The sequence below is a fragment of the Poromitra crassiceps genome (assembly GCF_964638095.1).
Source record: "Poromitra crassiceps genome assembly, chromosome: 9".
NCBI classification, from domain to species: domain Eukaryota; kingdom Metazoa; phylum Chordata; class Actinopteri; order Beryciformes; family Melamphaidae; genus Poromitra; species Poromitra crassiceps.
Window position 1 is genome coordinate 37,926,640 of NC_139630.1, and position 21,486 is coordinate 37,948,125.

The following is a 21,486-nucleotide window of genomic DNA, read 5'->3' on the forward strand; positions in this document are numbered from 1 at the left end:
CCCACTGTCTGCATGGAGGTCCCACAGAGCTGATGAAGAGGAGATTTGCTGCATTTCTTGTTGTCATTTTGCTCCTATACTCAGTTATGATGTTGTTCATTGTGCTGAACCCCCGTTCACAGTCAGCATTGCTTGCAGACAGTGTGTCAACTGCCATGAGCAACTTCTTCATCTTGTTAGGAATGGTTCTTCCTCCACTTGCTTTGTATTCAGTGAACCCAAGGTGGGCCTCTTGTCCATTCAGATGTAGGACATCACACAAAGCCCTCACCTCATTATCTCCAAATCGAGGATTGTCGTGGTCCCAGTTGTCAGGGTTGAGGACTGCCATTTGTTTGATAAGGTTATTGTACGCCTCTTTTCGGTTGGCTGCAACACTGGCCTGTGCTCTGTTTGCTGTGGTTGTGAAGAGTCTTTCTTTCATATTGTCTACCACTGCTTGGATGAACTGAGCAGAGTTAATGATGGGAGACCTGCCAACTCTTAACTCCTCTCCCTTGAATTCCATCACTTCCTCTGCTTGGCTGGCTTCAACTGCATGTTGTCCTGGGTAGCGATTGAAGCTTTCTATGCGTTTGATATACATTGTCATGGTGTCATGGGCCTTTGGGAGTGTGGTCTGTCTGTCCTGAAGAATTTCTGACAAGTTCTTAAGTTCAGTCAGAACATCTGCCATCACTGCAAGACTTTTCAGGAAGTTGATGGAGCACAACTTAGAAAGCAGACCTTTGAATTTGGCCCTGTCTCTGCTGTCCCTTGTATTATCCTCTGATGCTTCACGGAAATGTTGTGCCAAGGCTGGATAAGACTGCCAAACTGCAGAGACTGCCCTGCATGAAGAAGCTACCCAGCGAACACTGAACACTTTTCCGATCCTCCTGAGGGCGATGTCTAGGTTGTGAGCACATTCACTCAGCTCCCGCATGTTTTTTGGTGACTGGCTATATAATGAATATAGGCTGTCAAGGAATGCCTGGAAGTCCTTTGTTCCCCCCGTCACATCCAGGGCCTGGTCCACAGCAAGCTCCAGTCTGTGATTGAGGCAGTGCCATAGTAGGATGCCTGGGAAGTCATCCTGGAGCAACTTCCCAACACCTGACTTCACTCCCAGCATGACACTGGCCCCATCACTGCAAAATCCAATGAGGACTTCCCTCAGCAACTCAACAGTGAAGCCGTTCTTAAGCAAGCAACCCATAATCTGTTCCTTGATATGAGCAGCACACATACTATCCAGCTCAACCAGGTCCAATGGAAAGGCAATGGGCTCCATTTCTCCATCAACACTAGCCTTCAGAAACACAATGAGTGTTGATTTGTGCCCGACACTGGTCGACTCATCAGCCAATACTGTGATTTTACTCTTGGCCTCGATTATCTTTTTCAGAAGTTCCTTTTTCATCTGTGATGACACATGCTCAATTATATCAACACAGACTGTTTTGCTGTGCAAAACACGCCCTAAGCTAACAGCATTTACTTGCTGCAGGTCAATCAGACTCTCAAAGTCTGTGAAAGGCTTGTCATTCTTGGCCACATAGTATGCTGTCATGAATACTTTGGCAGTAGACTCAAATGCAGACTCCTGACTACTGGCGTTCATGTTCAGAAGTATGTCTTTATCTGCTGTCTGAAGGATCTTGACAGCTTCAGTATGCGCTGTGGAGTTCCTGTGCTCATGGATCTTTTTCCTCAGTGATGAAAGCTGTGTTTCCCTTGAATGACCACATGCGGCTATCTTTCCCTCAGCCCACTGAGTAGCTATGTTGACCCCACGGGATGCCATGACACCCAGATCTTTTACATCATGGCATGGGCTACAGCCTAGCCTTCCATTTTCAGCATGCAGCCATTCATTTTTCTCCTTGAACTGTTTATACTGTTCTTCTTTCCATACATTAGGGTAAGCAGTAGGAGGGCTAGCAGCATCGCCTGTTCTTTCTTCAGAGGAGGGACCTGCTGCTTCTTGTTGAGTCTCCTCTTCCTCTCTCTGGCCCTCAACTGTTTGAATTAAATTAACATTTACAACTAAATTCATCAACAGTCAAACAGTCTGTCTTTGAATTGTCAGAACAGTGGGCAGATAAATTAATTAACAGATTATTAGTAAAATAAAATATCTCAAAATGTATCCTACAATGTGTAGGATACATACAAAATGTTGTACTGTATGCACACAGACTGTGTTCTGAGTAAGCCATTGTCTATAGTTTGCTAGTAAGCTAACTTCATGTCCATTCTCTGGTCTAAATTAGCATCATCACCTGTATTTGCATCTGAGGGTGGGTTTTCATTTTGCAGAGGCTCTGCCTCTTCCCTCTGGCCCTCAATTTGCTCTTTTCTTCTAAATTTCGCCACATTATCTGCTTCTTTCTCTCTCTCCTTCCTCTTAAACATTTGAGTTAGTGTTCGTTGCATTTCTGCTCCTTTGTTCTGAAAACAATGGCGAAACATGTTGGGCTCGTTTATTATCCATCCTTGCCCGCCCCCCTGTGCAAATTGCATTAATAAAGTAGGTGCATTTGGTCGCAAAATGTCCGGGAACAATAAATCAAACGCACCTTTATACAACAGTTAGTTCCGGCCGAGTAATTTGATTGGACAAGAGTTGCCTACCGCCGTACATTTCATGTTAACACAACAGCGCTGGCACTTCACTCAGTTCACTGTGTGTGTATCACTCCATCACTTCACTGTCTGCGCCAGCGCCTCCTCCTGCTAGCTGCTGTTAGCTACTCGCCCCACAATTGCCACAAAGTAAACCCATGCCTTGCGGCACATCGCTGCCTGCCTGCCTCTCAGTGGTTGGAAATATGACCGTTTCTGCTTGCTTGCTTGCTTGGGAACTACACTCGCGCAATCCTGGTGGAACTGTTTTTGTTTGCGGAGCGGAGGCAAGCCGCAAGCGAGACTAGACTTGACACAGCCCAGTGCAGGCAGCAGCAGCGGCATTCAGGAACTGCGTGCTGGAAGCGCAAATCAGCCTACAGCACGGATTAAAAACCACTGACAGCCAGGTCTAAAAAACGGAACAATTTAGAAGCAATTTATGAGAGAGACTGTTGTTTATTAGTAATGACATAACGTCAGCCATGCATTTCCTTGTTGGAAATTATGGATCGACTGCACTCTGCAACAATCGGATTTTGATTGACAGGCAGCTGGATGTTTTACCCCAACGGCGTTCAGGCAACGAAAGTCTTAACGGAACTGCGCACCGGACGGTTCCGGTCCACTATGTACTAATTCCTGCATCTTCATTTTCACATAAGACAGTTTCTCTGGGGGAAGCTTCCTCATGCTGGGGGCCAAGCTGTAGAGGAAGGTGGCAACCTCGTCTGTCTGCAGGTCCTGCGAAGCCTCACGCTGCTGCCGATCCATCTCTCGCTCCCTCTCTCTTGTTTCGTCCCTTGCTTCCTTCCACTGCATGTATCTCTCCAGGCTGTCTCCACTCTCTGTCCGCTTCCTTTTTTTTGCACCTCGGCTAGCTGATGCGGCTGAACTGTCCTCCCTCTCTGTCTGTGTGCCGTCCACGGTCTCATCTTCATCCTCCTCCTCCTCCTCCTCGTCGTCGTCATCCTCCTCCCGAATATTGCTATCTGTCCTGTTGAATGAAAGTAACATGGTATCTGTTTTAAATAATTATACTGTGCGGGCGGGTAGCAGAGATTGCACTCTGCTAAACTATTCATCATTGTTGTTGTGCAATTAGGTTACCTTCTCTTGGTGGTGGAAGACGCCACAAAGGACATGACTTCCATGTATTTCCACTTCTTTGTCTTTGTAGCCGCCTGTCCACTTGTCCCCCGTTCCTCTCTCTTGCGGCGGACATAGGTGTCTCGCAGGTTACGCCACATTTGTTTCACTCTCTCAACTATACAAAACAATGCAAATTATTAGCTTAGCTGCCTAGCGTACAAGCACGTCTGTCTAATCTTCCATACATCAATTGTTTTGCAATCAATACCTACCGTCCCGCATTCCAAGCTGGTCTGCAATCACCCGCCACATTATGTCTTTTAAATCCGCATCTCTGTACTCCTTACTTCCTTTATCATAAAGTGCTTTGTGCTGGGAGACGAAGTGAATCAGCTTCTCAGACGCCATTTTTCATTGTGAATAGCTACGGCGGCTCTGGGTGGTCAAACAACTCTCAAAACGCTTTTCATGGATGCGGAAAAACGCAAAAAAATCGAACCTCGTCCGAAAACTTTAATGACGGACGTAATTGTCGGACTCGGTGTGTCAATGATGATTGACACAAATGAGGTCGTATTTTTATTTTTTTCGTGCGTCAATTTCGGACGAAAAAACGGACTCTGTGTGCAAGGACCTTAACACACGTTGTCACACACTGATACACACACCTACCTACTAGGCTGCCTGGCATCATTGCATAGAGGGGAGATGAACCCTGCTATATCAGTCGTTACTCTGATAAGCGTCGCTGTTTCCATTAGGCGGCCCCTCTTCTTGAAAGCGTATTGTCAGGCCGAATCACAGGCTCATCCCTCAAGACCAAAGCAATCCTATAGACCTTGACCATAAACAAAGGTCACACATGTATTAATGCGCTCTGATTACGCTGTAATGGCCAGAGAGAGAGATACCTCGTCTCGCTCTCGTATCTTCGCTTGTGATGTGTGCAGCCGTAATGGAAGGGCTTAGGCCCGCCGGTCAAATAGAAGTCTCTTCACCGAGGGCAATTTACATTCACCTGGCAGTTTGTGAAGGCAGCGGTTTGTGAAGGCAGCGGGGGACACCGCCGCTAGGAAATGTAAACTGTTATATGATCAATAGCGTTTTCCATGACGTTGTTGGTTTTCACAACAGTTTCAGCTCCTTGCTGGCCAGATTTGGTCCCATTTGTAGTTTGTCCCTCACTTCCATGTCAAAAGCAATGATTAGTCAAGGTTATAAATAACAGTCTGTAATAAATAGCGTTATAAATAGCAGGTGGTGAAGTTCTCCTTTTAGCCTTTATTAGCCTTTATTATCAACAAACATTCAGTAGTTTAGCCTCGGTGACATTGATATCCCAGCAGACACCCATCTGAGAGTAATAAGACAATGATTAAAAATGCACTTTACAGAGCAGAGTGGCTAGAGTGTGTCGTGTGTACTGTGTGTGTGTGTGTGTGTGTGTGTGTGTGTGTGTGTGTGTGTGTGTGTGTGTGTGTGTGTGTGTGTGTGTGTGTGTGTGTGTGTGTGTGTGTTATAATTGTGTGGACCCTGGAGGCTTGGAAGCAGCAGCAGTAGCAGCAGCAGTGTGCTGGCTGGGTCTCTCTGGTGCCTGGCATGTCACTGAGGGTTTATGTAAAAGCACCCAGACTCTGTCTATCTCATGCACACGCGCACACACACACACACACACACACACACACACACACACACACACACACACACACACACACACACACACACTCTGTCTCGCTCTCTGTAAATAACCCAGTGATGGATTATGCATGTATTCCCCCTCCCTCAAGCCGGTCCTCTCAGCTTGGTGAAGTAGCATCAAAGTGCTGCTTTGGTGAAGCAGCATCAGCCGTACGCAGCACAACACTGCTGCTGGGTATGGCTGCTGGGTATGGCTGCTGGGTATGGCTGCTGGGTATGGCTGCTGCGCATGGCTGCTGTGTATGGCTGCTGGGTATGGCTGCTGGGTATGGCTGCTGCGCATGGCTGCTGTGTATGGCTGCTGGGTATGGCTGCTGTGTAACCCAGGACCTGGGTTAAGATTCACTAGATTCCAAGTAGTGTTCATTTCGTCGACGAAAACTATGACGAAAAATGTTAGTCGACTACCTTTTTCCCCAAGACTAAGACGAGACTAAAATGTTCAGACTTTTAGTTTCATTGACTAAGACGAGACTTAAATACTCAAACTTTTAGTCGACTAAAACTTGACTAAACAAAAAGAGGATGAGTTTGACTAAATATGATAAAAATTAACAGGGACATTGACGACTAAATTAAAAAATAGATGACAAAATTAACACTAATTATATACTGTTTCTCCCCCTCAATGCAGCAGTTCAGGTTCCTGTGCTGCAGCATCATACTGTAGATCTAGCTGACATTTAGCTGTCTTAAAAACATTTACAGTAGTTACAACAGAACCCGCCCAGTCTTAGTTAAGGGTCTTATCTATATGTGTATGAGGCATCGTGTTCCCTTGCTTGTCTACATTATATCCAGAGAGGTCTGAGCGCTTTCCACACAGCACAGCCAGCCTCCCTCCCTCCCCTCAGCTGTGGGCTGAGCAGGGACTGTAAATACGGTCCACTTGTCGTTGCTACCGCCGTACGCCGACACTGGCCCGGGTGGGGCAGAGTCAGCATTTGCTACTTTCCCTGGGAAAGAGTTGCCAACACTGCTTCGAATTACCATTACTACTACTAGTGCAAGCGCATCAGCAGATTCAACAGTTTTCATTGACTAAAACTAGACTAAAATGTGAACAGTTTTCGTTGACTAAAACTAGACTAAAATACTTATGGTTTTATTTGACTAAGCTGAGACTAAAATGCTCAAACTTTTAGTCGACTAAAACTTGACTAAATAAAAACAGGATGAGGTTGACTAAATATGATAAAGACTAAAAGGACATTCAACGCGGGACTAAGACTACGACTAAATAAAAAAAATAGCCGACAAACTTAACACTAATTCCAAGTAACTGGACAATTTGGAAGCAGGTCCAAAGGTTCTCGATTCCCAACAATGTCCGATGCAGTCAGCAGGGAGACCCTGGGTTAAGTTAACGCAGAAGCCAGAAGCTGGGTTAAGTTAACCCAGCAGCGTTGACACTGGAAACCTATGTAGGCCGAGCCTACTTTTTTTTCCACAGAAAATTGATCAGGAATCGATAAAGAATCAAACCCATAAGCAGATTCGATAATGGTATCAATAAAATCCCATCAATTCCCATCCCATCCCTTCCTAGAATGCATGAATGAACCATAACACATTATTGACATAGCAGTGGTGTCATAGAGGAATGGGAAAAACTGTAATAAACAAGTTAGATTTAAATGTTGGTTCTATTAGTAGAAGTCATGGAGCGTTTTGAAGTGTAAATAAAAACAAATCTGCCTCTCACTGATGATAACAGTGTAGCTGTCACAATGTCCTGCAGGCTCCATCACTGATGATAGGTGAGTCTGTGATGATAACAGTGTAGCTGTCACAATGTCCTGCAGGCTCCATCACTGAGGATAGATGAGTCTGTGATGATAACAGTGTAGATGTCACAATGTCCTGCAGACTCCATCACTGAGGATAGATGAGTCTGTGATGATAACAGTGTAGCTGTCACAATGTCCTGCAGGCTCCATCACTGAGGATAGATGAGTCTGTGATGATAACAGTGTAGCTGTCACAATGTCCTGAAGGCTCCATCACTGAGGATAGATGAGTCTGTGATGATAACAGTGTAGCTGTCACAATGTCCTGAAGGCTCCATCACTGAGGATAGGTGAGTCTGTGATGATAACAGTGTAGCTGTCACAATGTCCTGCAGGCTCCATCACTGAGGATAGGTGAGTCTGTGATGATAACAGTGTAGATGTCACAATGTCCTGCAGGCTCCATCACTGAGGTGAGGATAGATGAGTCTGTGTGCGTCCTGAGAGCTGGGTGGGAGGGCCATTATTCACTTTGAGCTTGCAAATTCTGAATAGATATACAGCTCAATTTCTAGCAGTATAATTTGTACTTTATTTTGTAATAAGTATTGGCTGAATGTTTATGCATCCCCACCCACCTCCACATTTTCGGCAGAGCCTTTTTGTGTGTCAATTTTCTGTTCTATTTGGTTCAATTCTGCTCCAGTCTGTTTGGTGGTTACTGAACAATGAGGACAATGAAACCATTTGTCTTTTGTCACTGCTCCTGCAGGTAATGATAACATTCATCCATGGGGCAAAATGATATTGAACCATCCATATTGCTTAGGGAGAGGGAACTCAGGCATAATGAGCTCTGTGGCTCCCAAAAGTGTGTGTGTGCATGCGCGTGCGCGCGCGTGTGTCTGTGTGCATGCGTGCACGTGTGTCTGTGTGCGTGCGTGCGTGCACGTGTGTCTGTGTGCGTGCGTGCACGTGTGTCTGTGTGCGTGCGTGCACGTGTGTCTGTGTGCGTGCGTGCACGTGTGTCTGTGTGCGTGCGTGCGTGCACGTGTGTCTGTGTGCGTGCGTGCACGTGTGTCTGTGTGCGTGCGTGCGTGTGTGTCTATGTGTGTGCATGTGTGCGATGCGCTAATGATTATGTGTCTGCGACAGAGAGAAAGATGTGGAGAGGGATTGGTTGGGAGTAGGAATGTGACACTGCCACCAGGTGTGCATGACAGAGTATTACAGTAGCATCGTTATGGCAGCGGTCCAGGCCAGACATTATTATGGGATGTATTATCATCATCATGCCTGTGTAGGGGCGCAGCCAGGGTATCTGTTTGGCCGCGTCAGCGTCCCTGTCTGTTGGCCTTGTCAGGTCTGTGTATTGACAGCAGGGACAGCTCTGTCGCCGCCTGGGAGGCAGCCAGCTGCAGGTCAGCATCAGCATTTTAATTTCCCCAGTGAGATCAAGAAAGTCTCATGTTATCATGACTTATCAGGCTGTGTGCAGGATAAGACTCATATTATCATGACTTATCAGGCTGTGTGCAGGATAAGACTCATTATCATGACTTATCAGGCTGTGTGCAGGATAAGACTCATATTATCATGACTTATCAGGCTGTGTGCAGGATAAGACTCATGTTATCATGACTTATCAGGCTGTGTGCAGGATAAGACTCATATTATCATGACTTATCAGGCTGTGTGCAGGATAAGACTCATGTTATCATGACTTATCAGGCTGTGTGCAGGATAAGACTCATATTATCATGACTTATCAGGCTGTGTGCAGGATAAGACTCATATTATCATGACTTATCAGGCTGTGTGCAGGATAAGACTCATATTATCATGACTTATCAGGCTGTGTGCAGGATAAGACTCATATTATCATGACTTATCAGGCTGTGTGCAGGATAAGTCTCATGTTATCATGACTTATCAGGCTGTGTGCAGGATAAGACTCATATTATCATGACTTATCAGGCTGTGTGCAGGATAAGTCTCATTATCATGACTTATCAGGCTGTGTGCAGGATAAGACTCATGTTATCATGACTTATCAGGCTGTGTGCAGGATAAGACTCATATTATCATGACTTATCAGGCTGTGTGCAGGATAAGACTCATGTTATCATGACTTATCAGGCTGTGTGCAGGATAAGACTCATGTTATCATGACTTATCAGGCTGTGTGCAGGATAAGACTCATGTTATCATGACTTATCAGGCTGTGTGCAGGATAAGACTCATGTTATCATGACTTATCAGGCTGTGTGCAGGATAAGACTCATGTTATCATGACTTATCAGGCTGTGTGCAGGATAAGACTCATGTTATCATGACTTATCAGGCTGTGTGCAGGATAAGACTCATGTTATCATGACTTATCAGGCTGTGTGCAGGATAAGACTCATGTTATCATGACTTATCAGGCTGTGTGCAGGATAAGACTCATGTTATCATGACTTATCAGGCTGTGTGCAGGATAAGACTCATATTATCATGACTTATCAGGCTGTGTGCAGGATAAGACTCATATTATCATGACTTATCAGGCTGTGTGCAGGATAAGACTCATGTTATCATGACTTATCAGGCTGTGTGCAGGATAAGACTCATATTATCATGACTTATCAGGCTGTGTGCAGGATAAGACTCATATTATCATGACTTATCAGGCTGTGTGCAGGATAAGACTCATGTTATCATGACTTATCAGGCTGTGTGCAGGATAAGACCCCCTCATACTCTAAACTTGGGCATACGCGACAGTCTTTGAAAACTATAATCAACGTTTTGCTCACAATATAATCACACTGGTGTCAGACTGTCAGTATGTTGAAAAAGTTAAAAGATCAACCCATCAAGCTACAGAGGGCATGCGTTTCATGCAGAGATTATTTGTTTTATTATCAGTATGTCCTTGGTTTGTCAAAAGCACAAAATAATGAAACCTGATCAATCTTGACTATGAAGTCTATACGCAGAAATTATTTTCATCCGTCTATTCAATAAATGATGGCGTAAGATAGATTTATCAGGATGCTGCAGAGAGCCACAAATTCCGCCAAATCACTTGCTATTGGCTCTCACAAACCGCTGGCTGCTTCAAATCATGTCTCTTTACAGGTTCTGTAAAGGATTACAGTTACCATTTTTTATTTCTTGGTAATCCAATAACAGTAATCCAGTTACATGCAATCTGTAACTCCACCAACCTCACCAGAATGTGCATGTACGAAATCAATCTCCGCTGCATTCACTGGAAGCTTTTAAGCTACAAGAAGTCTGTCCAGCTTAACGGCTATCTGCAGAGTTGGCAGTGCAAAATACAAAATACAAATTTGGATAGAGGCGCCGCCGAACGCAGCTGTTACCTAACCTTGACGGGAAAGTGTTTGCACTTCCTAAGTCGTTGTTTTTTGTTTGTTTGTTTTTTCTCTTATCTGAGTTTTGCTGCCGACTCTCCATCCTACAACCCAATCAGTGCTATTCTGTTAGTGTGAGATGGCCTCCATTCAAGTGTGAGTGCATGTTTCACTGTCTTGCTCTCTCCCAGTGTTGGGGGTAACTCATTACAAAAGTAACATATTACATGTAATATATTACTTACTTTTAGCAGTAACTCTAATTAGGTTATAATAATATAACCTATTGTAGGATTTCAGTAATATTATACCAGTTACTTAACTTAACTCAAGTTACAAATTGAGTTTTATTTTTTATTTTTAATCAAAGCACATTTTTAAATAAAGATACAATCAATTCCTAATCAAACCGTGTTTTTATGCAAATAACCACTACAGATGACAATAACAAAAGGAAAAGAATAACATTTAGAATTTTGGATTGTTTACACTGACTTCAAGGCGGTTGACATTATTTTTCGGGATGGTTCCGGAGCAGCGATGTCTTTCTGCTGTTGTTTTGGTTAAAGTAATGCAAAAGTAGTGTAAAAAATAACGAGTTACTCTACACAGACAGTAATATTGTAAAGTAACATTACTTTCAAATGAAAGTAACTAGTAATATGTAGTATATTACATTTTGAAAGTAACTTGCCCAACACTGCTCTCCCCCCAAATCTGTCTCACTCTCTCTCTCTTTCTCTCTCTCTCTCTCTCACTCCTCATAATGTCCCTCTCTCCTCACACTCTGCCTTCCTCTTCCTTTCTTTCTACCCCTCTCCTCCTCTCTGCCTCTCTCTCTCTCTGTCTCTCCCTCTCTCTCTCTCTCTCTCTCTCTCTCTCTCTCTCTCTCTCTCTCTCTCTCTCTCTCTCTCTCTGTCTGAACCTTTCTCTATCTACTGTCTCTCCCTCTCTCTCTCTTTCTCTCTCTCTCTCTCTCTGTCTGTCCCTCTCTCTTTTCAGTTTTTGGAGAAGTACCAGTGGCAGCTTGCTGGCTGATGTTGGAAGCTTTTAAGTTCCACTTAACAGCAGGGGGATGGTCTGGCCTGTGTGTGAATGTGTGTCTATTAACCGCAAATGGGACCCAAATCAGGAGAGGCAAAAGACTTTAGCCTAATGGAAATGTTCACAGCGTAATGCGCTGCAAAGGCGAGGGAACTGTCACTCTGAAGTCCTGACTAGGTCGTTTAGTTGTGAGATGGTAATTGCCGCCATCCAGCCAAGCTGTTGTTTTTCCCCAGAGTGCCGTATTCATGAAGTCAGCTCCCGACTCTCCTGCCTGTCACCATCTACCCCTCCATCTACCCCTCCATCTACCCCTCCATAAAGACTCCGCTCTCACATGTGACAGCTCCATCTACCCCTCCATAAAGGCTTTGCTCTCACATGTGACAGCTCTCTACAGCAGAGGAAGAGGAGGCTGCTCGTACAGGAGCACTTTCACACTCTCATCATCAGCCTGGCCCACTTTCTTCTCTTCTTACATAACAACGCCTTTCAGAACCTGCCACACTGTCTCTCTCCTGCTCCGCCTCTTTCCATAGCCCTCTACCTCTCTCTACCTCCTCTCAGGCCGTGACCACACTCATCCTCACTCATCCTCATTCACCCACACTCAATACTCACTCATCCAGACACATCCTCACTCATCTTCACTCATCCACATTCATCCTCACTCATCCTCACTCATCTTCACTCATCCACATTCATCCTCACTCATCCGTCGTGTCTGTCCGTCTCTCGGGGAGGGGGGCGGGGTTTGAGAGATGGAGCATTGCGGTGGCCGCTCCTCATTTGCATAAAGTTTAGCTCGAGTCTACTTTATGCAAATCAGGTGCGTGCTGCCGGCGCAACCCGCCGCCTCTGGAAACCAACCGCTCACTGTAAGTCCAAAATGAAGACGGATTCAGCAACTGTATGGCATATTTGTTGCATCAAATCTTTTCAGAAACACATTTTTGGTGAAGTATTTTCCTAGTAGAAGAGAACGTTTGCAATTAGACGCCATATTTTTTCCAGTTTGAAATCCAGGGGCAGAAGGCCCAGCCCACCCGCAGACGGCCCTGATTGGTTGAACACAGCGTTCGTCTAATCGGGTGCAGCAAGGAAGCAATATCGAAGCCCAATGCGTCCAATACTGGGGAGCGAGGCGATCCCCCGCATGAAATGAAGCCCCTGAGGACATGTACCATTAACCATTTCAACCGCATCAAATGTTTAGTTTGAGTTGAACTCCTCCCCCCTCCCCCCCGCTCGCCCCCTTCTTGATTCTTCCTATCTCCCTCCCTGCCACTCTCCCATCTCCTCTTCCCATCCCGTCATCTCCCTCTTCCTCGTCTTCCCTCAGTTTTTATATCAACTCCTCCCCCCCCTTCCCATCTGCTCCTGGCTCCTTCAGGAGGGGGCTGATGAGCTGTGGCAGGCCCGTGTGGGAGGTGCTCCTTGTGGGAAGCAGCCATGTCTCCTTGGTGCAGAGAGCATCAGGCAGAGTCCTGCACAGTCCTGGCAGCTTGGCACCAGCCACGTCCCCGGGGGCTTCCCCTCAAATGAGTCTGGCTTCTCTGGAGCAGAAGGGCAGAAGGGACCTGGATCGCGGGCCGAGCTCTATTGCTGTCTCACTCACTCTCTCTCTCTTTCTTTCTCTCACTCACTCTCTGTGTGTCTCTCTCTCTCACACACACACATTTTCTCAATCTGCCACCTTCTATTCTGTCACATTCATTTCTGTCTCCTCCTGTGTCTTTCGTTTTCCATTTTCATTTTCCTGTCTCCTAATCTTTTTGCTCATCGCCGTTCCTCCCTCTCTCCCTCTCTCTCTCTCCCTCTCTCTCTCTCCCTCTCTCTCCCTTCTATCTGTTCTCTCTGTTAACGTGTCACTGCACTTTGATCGGTGTGCTACTGCAGCAGAATGTTCATGGGTGGGACCTTACTGCAGATGGGCAGCTTCACGATCCAAGCTGACTCTCGCTGTTTGACCCCGTCGCTCCGTCTCCACCCCCCCTCCCTCTCACCTCTCTCTCTCTCTCTCTCTCTCTCCCTCTCACCTCTTCTCTCTCTCTCTCTCTCTCTCTCTCTCTCCCTCTCACCTCTTCTCTCCCTCTCTCTCTCTCTCTCTCTCTCTCCCTCTCACCTCTTCTCTCTCTCTCTCTCTCCCTCTCACCTCCTCTCTCTCTCTCCCTCTCACCTCTTCTCTCTCTCTCTCTCCCTCTCACCTCCTCTCTCTCTCTCCCTCTCACCTCTTCTCTCTCTCTCTCTCTCTCTCTCACCTCTTCTCTCTCTCTCCCTCTCACCTCTTCTCTCTGTCCCTCTCACCTCTTCTCTCTCTCTCTCTCTCTCCCTCTCACCTCTTCTCTCTCTCTCTCTCTCTCTCTCTCTCACCTCTTCTCTCTCTCTCTCTCTCTCTCTCTCTCTCTCCCTCTCACCTCTTCTCTCTCTCTCTCTCTCTCACCTCTTCTCTCTCTCTCCCTCTCACCTCTTCTCTCTCTCTCTCCCTCTCTCTCCCTCTCACCTCTTCTCTCCCTCTCACCTCTTCTCTCCCCCCCTCTCTCTCTCCCTCTCACCTCTTCTCTCCCCCTCTCTCCCTCTCACCTCTTCTCTCCCCCCCTCTCTCTCTCCCTCTCACCTCTTCTCTCTCTCTCTCTCCCTCTCACCTCCTCTCTCTCTCTCCCTCTCACCTCTTCTCTCTCTCTCTCTCTCTCTCTCACCTCTTCTCTCTCTCTCCCTCTCACCTCTTCTCTCTGTCCCTCTCACCTCTTCTCTCTCTCTCTCTCTCTCCCTCTCACCTCTTCTCTCTCTCTCTCTCTCTCTCTCTCACCTCTTCTCTCTCTCTCTCTCTCTCTCTCTCCCTCTCACCTCTTCTCTCTCTCTCTCTCTCTCACCTCTTCTCTCTCTCTCCCTCTCACCTCTTCTCTCTCTCTCTCCCTCTCACCTCTTCTCTCCCTCTCACCTCTTCTCTCCCCCCCTCTCTCTCTCCCTCTCACCTCTTCTCTCCCCCTCTCTCCCTCTCACCTCTTCTCTCCCCCCCTCTCTCTCTCCCTCTCACCTCTTCTCTCTCTCTCTCTCCCTCTCACCTCTTCTCTCTCTCTCTCCCTCTCTCTCTCCCTCTCACCTCTTCTCTCTCCCTCTCTCTCTCCCTCTCACCTCTTCTCTCTCTCTCACCTCTTCTCTCCCCCTCTCTCTCTCTCCCTCTCACATCTTCTCTCCCCCCTCTCTCTCTCTCCCTCTCACCTCTTCTCTCTCCCTCTCTCTCTCCCTCTCACCTCTTCTCTCCCCCTCTCTCTCTCTCCCTCTCACCTCTTCTCTCTCATTCCTCTCTGGCCTTTGTCTCCCCTCCGTTGCACTCGTGTCTTTTGCTGTTAGGATTCACAGCCTGTCCTTCCTCCCCGTCGTGACTCCAGATAGTTTGTACGTGCCGGCCGGGGGTTGTTCGTCTTATGAAAGATGCAGGGCAGCATGCTGGTTTTGTGTGTGTGTGTGTGTGTGTGTGTGTGTGTGTGTGTGTGTGTGTGTGTGTGTGTGTGTGTGTGTGTGTGTGTGTGTGTGTGTGTGTGTGTGTGTTCATTTTGTCTTGTTTGTTTTTGTGTGTATGACGAGCCTGGCAAAAATGCAATGTAGAACAATAAAAAGCAACAAAAAGCAATATATTTGTGGGAAAAGAAGATTAGCAGATAACAGAACTTTACAAGTAGACTGGTAAAGTTCTGTCACTTTTTATGCTTCTTGTTGACATTTATTCATGCTTTTCTTTTAAATGATGCTCATCAGTCATCATTCTCCGGCCTTTGATCAGCGTCAAGGTTGGAGACCCCTGGTGTCTCCAACCTTTTCTTCAAAGCCTTTCTAATTATAGTTTGATCAAACGCAAGTAGCTGTGCTTCTTCAGCCTCTCACTTCTCTCATCTAGACGTGTAAATGTCAGCGGGTGCAAGAGCAGTTGACATTTGCTGCAGTTAGTCACTCAAAGATAAAATATTCAAACAGTGAGGCTGCTTCATTTCCTCTGAGTTGACTTGCCTCGACATCACTGATTCATAATTGCAGCGTTCACTGAATCTGACACCAGCTCATAGAAGGGTAGGGATGGGAATCGAGACCCGGAACCATTTAGAACCGGTTCCAAATGGAATCGTATGGCTCAGAGATGATCCATTCCTTTTATGGATGCCAGTTGGGCACGTGCATTGCAGAAACTCATGCGTCATGAGTCATGACATCAAACTCTGCGTCGCCATCGACGCGACGCTTGCAACCAGTCAGGGCAGAGAGGAAGAAACGGTCCAAGGCGCGTTTCACGAAGAAAGATGACAACAGACCTACTTGTTGTAACGTCTGTAAAATGATCATTTTGAGGGTGGAAACACCAGAAATATGTTGTTGAAACATGTTATACAGTTTTAACCATGGAAAAAGCAGCATTCTAATGTATTTCAACATGTTCAAATGTTGTTAAGCAGACATACATACAGTCTACATCTACACTGTGTTCAGATATATATTATATACAGTCCATGGTTCAGACTCAAGAGATAATGAAACTGCTGCGTTGATGCTGAAAACCTGTGTAGACCTACTTCTCTTTTTCCACACAGAAAATTGATTGGGAGGGAATCGATAAAGAATTGGACCGATAAGCAGAATCAATAATGGCATTGATTGGTATTAGTGTACTATAATCAAATCTGATCAATTCCCAGACGAGAGCATCTGTGTCTCCCTTTTATGTGAGTGCTTCATCACTGTAGCTATCCTACTTGAAAACGCCATTAAAGATTTATAAATGATATTGTATTCACAACAGAATTATTTCCCTTGAAGCAGCAGCAAAATAGAACGCTATAGAGCAGAATTCATTCCAGTTTGTTGCTGTTGCCGTCTCCCCAGCCCTACTTTGTTTATAGCGGTCCTCAGAGAGAGCAGCCCAGCTCAGCCTGGATTACCCATCAGCTTTTTAATGTTCCTAGCAGAGGTCAAGTGGAAGGTCGTGTTGAATCGCTCGGCTCCTCCCGGCCACCAGGGGCTCAGCGCTCATCCACAGAGTTCCTGCATTCACCTTTGACCTTGTGTAGGGAAGCAACGATAACATGGAGGATTTAGACTTCGGGCGTTTTAAATGTAAGGTCAAAGGTGTTGCAAAGGTGTGCAATATGTGGGCACATTGCCTCTCCTGAGACTGGTCATTGAAATCTCTCCTAGCGCAGCACACATGATGGTTGGAGTCAGCTGAGCCTCAGAGGGCCCATCCAAGCTGGATTTCTCCATTGGAATTTGTTCAGCCTCAACTTGACCCCCATGGACTTTTTCAACACGTTTTAAATGTTTGTCATGGGCGCTAGAGTAGACTTGAGGTCTACGTAGACTTAGAAAAACATAGACCGGTGCAGCATGGTGACTATAGGGCTGGGCGCTAATTCAATGTTATCGTTTATCGCCTTTCAGTGGAATCATTTCAGTGATATGAAGATATTTTAAGGTCGTGACACACATTTCTGCTGTCTAATTTGATGATAACAAGTAAGTTTTACTTAAACTCTCATACTCTCATAAAATGAAGTATGGTAGGACCATTATTTGAATATTTCAGTTTTGTTTAAGATCACACCTAACATACATACAATAATTTGATTACTTAAAGGATGGCTTTACCAGTAATCAACCCACTTTGTATCATTAATAATCTCAGTAATATAAGCACATGGGCAGTGTTTACCTTCTCTCTATGTTTTCCTCACTGAGATCTCCCATTTGCTCCTCTGGCAAAGCGCTGCGTTGTGATGCGTTTTACGTCACAACGGCGCTGCAGAAGTTCTGCTGGAGAGGCAGAATCTGCTCCGAGGGCGGCTGTTATTGTTTATTTTAATTTTTTAAGTATGCGCACATCCACGGAGAGTCGCATGGAGAGCCTTAACAAGCCTTAATGACTTGCAGCTGGTGGGGGCGGAGTTTCTGCACGCAGCAACGGTCACTTTTTTCTTTTTGAGGTAAACAGAGAGAGATGGTAAAACACTGCCCATGTGCTTACATTACCGAGATTATATATGATACAAAGTGGGTTGATAAAGCCATCCTTTAACGTGATTTTGCATACATGAACCATACCGTGATATACTGTATTAGGGATGTTCATTTTGAAAATTTTCCAAAATCGATAATCGGTGAAAATGAACGATCAATTATCGATTATCGATCATATTAATACTTAGAAAATTTTCAATATTTTTTTTTTTTTTTTTTTTACAAAATGAATGCCTATGGCAGAAAATAAGAAAGACAACGTGTTCTCCTCAATGAACTCTTTATTTCAATGTGTCTCCTCTCCAACACTGCTGTCCCCGGCGCATGCCGGTGTGAATTTCCCATGTTTAAAACAGTTTTGTTGGCACAAAGGCCCGTGCCCAGCCAGAAAACTAGAGACTATATGAAGCTCCACCTCACGTTAGTCGGCTGTGCAATGGAGTGGGGCGAGGAGGAACGAATTCCACCCAAACCTAGTCCAAAAAAATAAATAAAATAATAATAATAATAAAAAAAATCGATCCAAATGCCACAGGATCGATTCTAATCCTTAACGATCAATTATCGATTTTCGATAATTGATGAACATCCCTATACTGTATATTGGTATTGAGAAAAAAATGGTGACCTACAGGAGGGACCCGGGTTCAAGCCCATGCGACAGCCAGCCTCCCCCCTGCTGAAATGTTTCTTGAGCAAGACACTGAAGCACCAGTGCCTCCATGTGCTGCTGCTATGCTCTGTATCTTTGACCCTGATCTGCTGGTGTATGGATGGGCCTGGCAGCAAGAGAAAAGAGAATTTCCCCTTGGGAGATCAATACAGATTGCATTATCGTTGTTGTTGTTGTTTATTTCTGCAGGAGAGTTTCATCTGCATCGCTGAGCTCAGGGAAAGCCTGTAGGCAGGCAGGGGGTGCTCTGAGGTGAGCGAGAGTGACGAGGTGCCGTGAGAATTGGTAATTAGATTTGAGGTCAATCTGCAAGATTCCTTTGTTTGAACAAATCTCTTACCTGACTGGTGTCATTTCTTTTCCCAGTGGATGCAAAAGCATCTCGCTGTCATCTAATAGCAGTTTCAGCGCAATCGAATGCTATCCTGAAGTTGGGGGGGGAACAACAAGCTCTCCTGACAACATATACAGTGTGCCCCCCCCCCCCTTTCCCCCCGCCCACACACACACACACACACACACACACACACGTACACACAGCAACAATCACAGGAGCTGGGAGATATTAAAAGCATTGCGTGAGTGCAGAAAGTCAAAGTTCACTTACTACTGGTAATGAATGAATGATCATTTTATTTTTGTGTCTGGCTGCCCCGACACAGCCAATCCCTTACGGGATTATTCAGACACATTTGAAAGAGAACACTTTTCCCAGTGCCAACACACGCCGACACAAAAATAATAAACAGTATAAATACAACATGTATTATGACTCCAATCAAACCTACAAGAATAGTTTAGTAATCTAACTATTCAAGATAGAGTGAAGGAGGGTGAGAGAGAGAGAGAGAGAGAGAGAGAGAAAAGAAGGACAAGGAGAGAATAAAGACAGAAGACTGAGACTTGGATGTTATTGGCTCGACAAGGTGATGCAATACAATATAAACAACATGTGCTAAGAATGCTTAGGCATGAAAACAAATTGAAAGCAAGTTGGTATGATCCATCTACAGTGCCACTATGCATAAGTTGCATGTTTCCTTCTGTTCCAGGCCTCATGGATATAATTAGATATTGCAAATGTATGGTTATCAAATAACCATTTAACTATATCACTATCCAGAGACAGACCTACGTGTGACGGTACTTTCTCAAAGAGTGTTTTTCTTAGGTCGTCATAGAATGGGCAGTACAGTAGAAAATGGTACTGGTAATGAATGTCTATTGACTTAAAATGCAAATTATGCTACATGATTATATCCCTGAATAAATACCCCCCCCCCCCCATTCTCATTAAACGGCTGCTTGACTGCAAACTGCCGCAAAAACTGTCATTTACTCCCTGCTTTATGTTGTTCTCTGCTCTGCTTAATTTAACGGCAGCCACTTCAAGAGCCTTACCTGTCTTGTGAACACAATACTGCCCCCGTCTGGCAGCGTCAGGTTATCAAGAGCCAGGGCTGATCAGTTTCAAGTAACCACACAGACAGAGGCAGCAGAGCCAACAGGTTTATACTGGGTTAGTGGTGGGATTGAAAAATTGTATATGTGGCAGCGGTGAACTAAAAAAAAGTTGGCGCAGGAAATGTTACAGCAGTGAACAAACACATCAAGAAAGTGAAAGATTTGTTAAAGGGGAACGAATGCTTGTGAAAACAGTGAATGGGGTGCTGACTTTGTCGACCCATACGATTTTCGTGTGAGTTCTTGCACCCAAATGAGGATTACATTCTGGTTCATACTGTACCTGTTGGCACTTGGATTTTATATCCCAGTGGCATCACAAATTCAAGGGTCCCCGACTCCCGACTCTGATTTCCAGCAGCTTTAGGAAAGACTGGTGCAAGGTCACAAACATGGACTGAACTGTCCTGGGACAAAGAAATAACATGTGAATTCTGAAAATATGTGAGATTCCCCTTGTAAAATAGATCCCAAAGGTTAAGCTGTTTGGAGTTTTGTGACTATTTAGAAAAAAGAGGCAACAATAATCATGAAAAAGACCATACTGATACTCCTGTTCCTCCTTGGTTCCAGTTCTTCCCCTACGGAGACGCATCCAAATTTGCTCAGCACGCCTTCAGGACCTTCGACAAGAACGGCGACGGCACCATCGACTTCAGAGAGTTCATCTGCGCGCTCTCCATCACGTCACGAGGCAGCTTCGAGCAGAAACTCAACTGGGCCTTCAACATGTACGACCTGGACGGCGACGGCAAGATCACACGGGTGGAGATGCTGGAGATCATCGAGGTATCAGAGTGGAAGAGCAGATCGTCATTACAAACACATATGTTGCAGCCAAGCTTTGTTCAAGCCCACAGAACTTTACTTTAAATTCTAGTCAAGATCCCAAGGTTCCCAAAGATACCAAACATGTCATGCTGAATTACAGGGAAGTGTGTGTGTACAGAGTACAAATGAATGCAGAAGACATCTGGATTTTTCCACTTGACGTAATGGTGCAGCTATAGAGAGAAAAAAAATGTTTTTGGATATGTGTGTGTTTTTTTAAGCTACTTGAGGGCAAATTTAAGAGGAAACTCAGGGTGTAAGGGGTTAAAACCCTCCCTCCTCCTCCTCCTCACTGCAGGCGATCTACAAGATGGTGGGCACAGTGATCATGATGAAGATGAACGAGGACGGCCTGACGCCCGAGCAGAGGGTGGACAAGATCTTCTCCAAGATGGATAAGAACAACGACGACCAGATCTCGCTGGAGGAGTTCAAAGAGGCGGCCAAGAGCGACCCCTCCATCGTATTACTCCTGCAGTGCGACCTCCAGAAATAGGCGGCGAGGGCGAGACGAGCGCTCCGCCCGACGCCACGGACTGCACAGAAAGAATTTCATGTTCCATTCAGTTTGCAGCTAATTTCCACTGGGGAAAAAAATGCTTGGACTACCTTTTAATGGATCCGCTTCTTGTGTTTGCAACACTCGTGTGCATGAGAATGTTATTTGCTATAAAAAGATCTACACATAATAACATATAAACAGTGTGTGAGTGCAAGAGTGCGGGTGCACACTCACACTACAGACACACACACTCACAGTATGTGCCCACAGACACACACACACACACACACACATCTCACTACATATTTACACCTCGCACAAATATATATATATAGATATATAAATATGAATATATATATTTAAATTATTTAAAGATCAACTGCCAAAATGTGAAGTGTGCAAAGTATTTTCCATACGGTTTCATTCTACTGGAGCTTGCGCATCAGTGATGTGCTACGTTGAATTTGCCGCTACTCT

General features: G+C 45.4%; 2 protein-coding genes across 3 annotated transcripts in view; one reads left to right on the forward strand and one right to left on the reverse strand.

Annotated features, from left to right (window-relative positions):
* The window catches only part of vsnl1a (visinin-like 1a), a gene marked incomplete at both ends in the record, with an annotated part of 42,428 nt that extends 21,425 nt beyond the window's left edge, over positions 1–21,003 (forward strand). The window contains 2 exons of one of the 2 annotated variants that reach the window (XM_083642598.1): positions 20,250–20,465; positions 20,806–21,003. In XM_083642598.1, the coding sequence (XP_083498724.1) occupies positions 20,250–20,465; positions 20,806–21,003 (414 nt within the window). The remainder of the gene's footprint in view (positions 1–20,249; positions 20,466–20,805) is intronic. The other variant, XM_083642599.1, reaches the window with a different exon arrangement.
* Positions 3,123–4,107, reverse strand: LOC310782953 (uncharacterized protein; the record flags this gene model as incomplete). Its single annotated transcript, XM_083643735.1, has 3 exons — positions 3,123–3,604; positions 3,718–3,874; positions 3,972–4,107. 3 exons carry the CDS (start codon positions 4,105–4,107, stop codon positions 3,202–3,204), a joined length of 696 nt encoding a protein of 231 aa, XP_083499861.1. The 3' UTR covers positions 3,123–3,201.
* Positions 21,004–21,486: the final 483 nt, after the last annotated feature.